The sequence below is a fragment of the Sciurus carolinensis genome, chromosome 4 (assembly GCF_902686445.1).
Source record: "Sciurus carolinensis chromosome 4, mSciCar1.2, whole genome shotgun sequence".
NCBI classification, from domain to species: Eukaryota; Metazoa; Chordata; class Mammalia; order Rodentia; family Sciuridae; genus Sciurus; species Sciurus carolinensis.
In genome coordinates, this window is record NC_062216.1 from 47,439,516 (window position 1) to 47,444,432 (window position 4,917).

The window sequence follows — 4,917 nt, forward strand, 5'->3', positions numbered from 1 at the left end:
CTCAGACAAGAGGGGGAAATTCAGCAGGAGAACAAGCCATCTGAAGACTGTAAGATAAGAGGCCATGGACTTAGAGGAGCATTGTATTTTACTGCCCACTGTGTTTTGAAACAATAAAGCTGAACTGAACAAATGGGACTGGGAAGGAGCTCTGGAAAACACCAGAGAAACCCGGACTCATGCAAAAAAAGAGCAGGAGACGATGCTACTGCCCTGGACCTGGGCAAGCAGCTGTTCCTTCCTTGGCAAATGTCACTGAGCACCTGGGAGAGGTCAGGCTGCTATTTGGTGACAGGGACACAGTGATTAGGACAACTGGCTGTGTGAACACAATAAACACACACATACACACCCTTTATAAAAAGCCCCTAACAGTATTTTAAAGGGGAGAAGAAGAAATTCATTTAGGACTAAATAAAAATAAGCTAGCCTGCCTGTCTACTTGTAGGTGGAGAACGGAGGTCAGTGATTTGTGGGAGCCTCCAGCTGGCAGGACTGCTTTCTACAGCAGAACAGGATCACACTTAAAGAAGGCTTTACAATCAGTAGCCTCAAATGCCAAACACGATGTTTTCTTGTGCTTGGGAAAACATATTAATCCGTTAACTTTAATCCAATAGAATATAATATAATGAAAGCTCCCAAACCTTTGCACATGGCATGGACATCTCTGCTTCAAATATCTCCTCCTTATTTGTCCTCTTTTTTTTATTTTTAAAAATACTACTTTACTTAAACTCATATATGAAAAAAGACTATACTATCATGTTTATATACATACTGATACTAGAAACAATTCAGTAACAAACACATTTAAATTTTATAAGATACACAGACAGTAAAACACTGATTGGTTATAGAAAGCAAAGTAGGAAAAAAACACCATAAGCTATCATTTGTATTTTCATTAAAGAGCAGCACCCTCTGAGAAGAATGAAATCAATTAGTAATATTCATCTGCACTGTGAAATAATATATCCAAATGAATGTTAGTGATTGTACTGATTTTATTACTTTTACTAAGCTATTTTGTCTTCCTCACACTCAATGCAAAGAAATAAGACACAATATAAAGAAAAATATGTCATTATTATACACAATAAAAAGAGTCTGCTGCATTCTTGCAGGCCTAGGAGTATTGTACAATGGGGAGCACATAATGGCTCAAGTGGATCAATGTACCATTTTGATTCTGATCCACTGAATAGAATCTCATTTACATCGGGTGATTGGACTAACTCCATGGGAGCTGTGATAGACTGAACCATTTCTTTGGTATCCCAAGATCTCATTAAATAAGAAAAGACCTTATGCAAGTAAATATAACAATTGATCTGTCTAAACATGATAGGCTCTTTCTTTAGAATAAGGTGGGGGAAAAGGGGCCTTTTCAAGTACATAGATAAAAGTAATATTGTGTTCTAAAGCTTGCTGGATTGATATTGTGTTGTTACAATGAAGACAAGACACTCATCGGAAGCCAGTGTCACATTAAGAAACTTCCACAATTTTTATCAATTCTTCAAATAATGGAGCAAGTTCCTTTTCTAGGCTGACAATTAGTCCTGTATTGTCATTGCTGCTGGTTATGAAACTCACCACCAAAGATAAGCGATTAAAACTGAACCACCTGGTAGGTTAATGCTTTTATTTTTTGAAAGTCCAAGTTTGCTCCCTTGCTCGGTAGCAAGGGCAAAAGTAGATAAGAAATCAGGTCTCAAAGTGTTAGGGTCCAATATCGACTGGTCCCTGATATCGACTGATCCCAAGAGAGTCAAAGTGCACACACAGTAATGCAAGACACACAACGAGGTTTTATTGCAAGCTCGAGCCTGGACCGCAACCAGCCTCTCAGACCATTGCAATGGCTGAGTGGGGAGCGGCCCCGAGGAGCGAGAAAGCCCTGTATTTAAGAGATTTCCAAGCATTCACACACAAAGACCTGTACATTATTGGTTGACATTTGAACAGCTAAACATTTGTCCTCTTTGGTTGGGTCCCACCAATCTATTTGATTCTCATTGGGTCCCGTCAGAACTGAACGGTCCTAGAGGAAGAAGGGAGAAGGGAAGGGGTGAACTATGCAGGAGATGAGTTGGGGCTAGTCCCCCCTGTCCTTGATAGATAAGGTTTCCAGGCAGCTGCACATTCCTCAGACAAATATCTCTTAACAACCTTGATAAGCACAGGGGCCCAGCAGTCCTGTTTGTCCTGTATTGGCTCTTGAGGGTGCAGGCAGTCGCGACTGCCTGCACCCTGGTGATTAAGACAGTTAGTTGCACAGATATCACCCTGTTCTCAACAAAAGCATGTTCTGGAGCATTATCATTGGCCACTTTAATAACAGGTACTCCATCTCTATCTGAAACAACAATAGCATGGAGTCCTTCAACACTTGGTAACTTCTTATACAGGAATCGCTTCAGGTCATCCGCCATGACGAACTCCTTTTTCCCACAAGATCAATCTCCATGCCTGGTTTATGGACTGCCGGATTAGTTCCACTGCTCTACAGAGAAGGTTCCAATGAAAGGTTCCTCTGCAAAGCGCTGTCACATGATTCGTGACCTCGACAGCGCTCCAGGAAGCACTCCGAGGCCTTATTTGTCCTCTTGAGAATGTCTCTTTATTCAAAACTCTGCTCAAGTGCCTCCCTTCGGATGCCCACTCCAAACTCCCACCAGAATTCATGTTCTTCTACATTCTCTGTCTTAAATGCAGTTCTATTTGTATGCATCACTCCTTCCTGTTGTGTTTGTTTGTATGGAATCCCACCTGCTGCATTAGAAAGTGAGGGTTTTTTTTTTTTTTTAATTTATTTTTAGCCGTCAATGGACCTTTATTTGATTTATTTGTATGTAGTGCTGAGAATTTGAACCCAGGGCCTCACGCATGCTAGGCAAGCACTCTACCACTGAGCTACAACCCCAGCCTGAGAAAGTGAGGTTTTAAAGAACTTTTTTATTTGTGCTTTTTCGTTATACATGACGGTTGAATATATTTTGACATGTTCTACATACATGGATAACTTCTCATTCTTGTGGATGATATAGAGTTACACTGGCCATGTATTCATATATGAACATAGAAAAGTTATGTCCAATTCATTCTGCTGTCTTTCCTATTCCTATCCTCCCTCCTTTCCCTTCATTCCCCCTTGTCTCATCCAATGAACTTCTATTCTCCCTCCCCACACACACTTATTGTGTGTCAGCATCTGCATATCAGAGAGAACACTTGGTTTTTTGGGGACTGGTTTATTTCACTAAGCATGATAGTCTCCAGTTCTATGCATTTACTGGCAAATGCCATAATTTCATTCCTCTTCATGGCTAATATTCACATATATCATATATATATAATTCATACATATATATGTATGTTATATATATGATTCATATATATATGATATATATCATATTTTCTTTATCCATTTATCTGTTGAAGGGCACCTACGTTGGTTCCAAAACTTAGCTATTGTGAATTGAGCTGCTATAAACATTGATGTAGCTGTGTCACTGTAGTATGCTGATTTTAGGTCCTTTGGGTATAAACCGGGGAGTGGGATAAGTGGGTTAAATGGTGCTTCCATTCCAAGTTCTCTGAGGAATCTCCAAACTGTTTTCCAGAGTGGTTGCACCAATTTGTAGTCTTACCAGCAGTGTATGAGTGTACCTTTTCCCGCACATCCTAGCCAACATTTATTGTTACTTGTGTTCTTGGTAATTGCCATTCTGAAAGAAAGTGAGTTTTTTTGAGGAGCAGCATCACACCTTATATACATCTCTATGCCCAGTACATTCCGTGGTTCAGTTAATGGTTGTTAAATTGAACTGAACCTCACTATTCTTTCTGCTTCAGACCCCCATAGCCCTAGGTCAAACACTTTGATCGCACAAGCTCAAGACTTCCATAGTATTCTTAGGGTTCCATTCAATGGAAGATCCTCCTTCAAACTCCCTCATGTCTCCAAAAGTTCCCGAGGAGGAAGATCAGTTCAATCCTACATCTTTAACTATTTGTTAGTCACCTGGTCACCTGCTAAGATCTTGCACCCTCACCCCCATTCCTCCAGTGATTGCTTCCCATCCTGTGCTTTCTTCAGGACCTTGATGCCAATGACTGTTACTATTACTCCTGCTTGAGACTCTTGACCTACAACCAACAGTTTTGATTTCCTGGACTATCAACAACTTGGAGCAGATACAAGCTATCCAAATTGTCCTGAGTACCATAGCTTATATTGCTATTTCCTCCCCACATTCACCCTTTCTTCCCATCCCTACTCCTTCTCCCAACTTCCAATATCACCCACAGAGATGACATTCTGAAAGTACCACAATTCAAACATTTCCAGCTTTACTCATTCAAATACCATCCAGTGAATGATTGTTCTGTGCCAGGCACTGACTCTCCATGGGGACATAACAACGGATAAGTCCTGACCTTTAGGATTATTGCCTACCCTTAGGAAGAACACCAAGGGGGCCCTGTGTGGGTTAGAAAGAAATATTTCTTCCCACCCATTCAGAACTCAGATTTTTATAATGGTTGACCACACTCACTTTCCCATCCGCACCCCCCCTTTTTTACTTAATCACACAGTCACTTCTTAACTCACTATAATCCAGTTCTTCCATTCAAATCTTTCTTCCCAACATTATCAGTGTTGGTTTGTTGCTCAATCCAGTAGCAACCTCTCAGCTCTTTTCTGACTTGACCCTTCTGCAGTGCTTAGTAAAGTCAAGCACTTCTGTAAACACTATCACAGGCATCTAGCCAAGACGCTGTCCTGGGAGTTTTCCCCTCAGCTTTCTTCAAATTCCCTTCTTACTGTCCTAAAGGTTTCTGTCCCCTGAGGTGAACACTACTTACTTCTTAAACTTTGCATACCCCTTGACAGTTATTTCCCCAAAC

At 40.8% G+C, this 4,917-nt stretch overlaps 1 protein-coding gene across 1 annotated transcript; it reads right to left on the bottom strand.

The window, feature by feature from the left end:
* Positions 1–1,440: 1,440 nt before the first annotated feature.
* Positions 1,441–2,438, bottom strand: LOC124984015 (ragulator complex protein LAMTOR3-like). The gene is given in 4 exon segments (XM_047551770.1): positions 1,441–1,620; positions 1,622–1,640; positions 1,642–1,742; positions 2,304–2,438. Coding segments are annotated over 4 exon segments (384 nt in total). The 3' UTR covers positions 1,441–1,491.
* Positions 2,439–4,917: the final 2,479 nt, after the last annotated feature.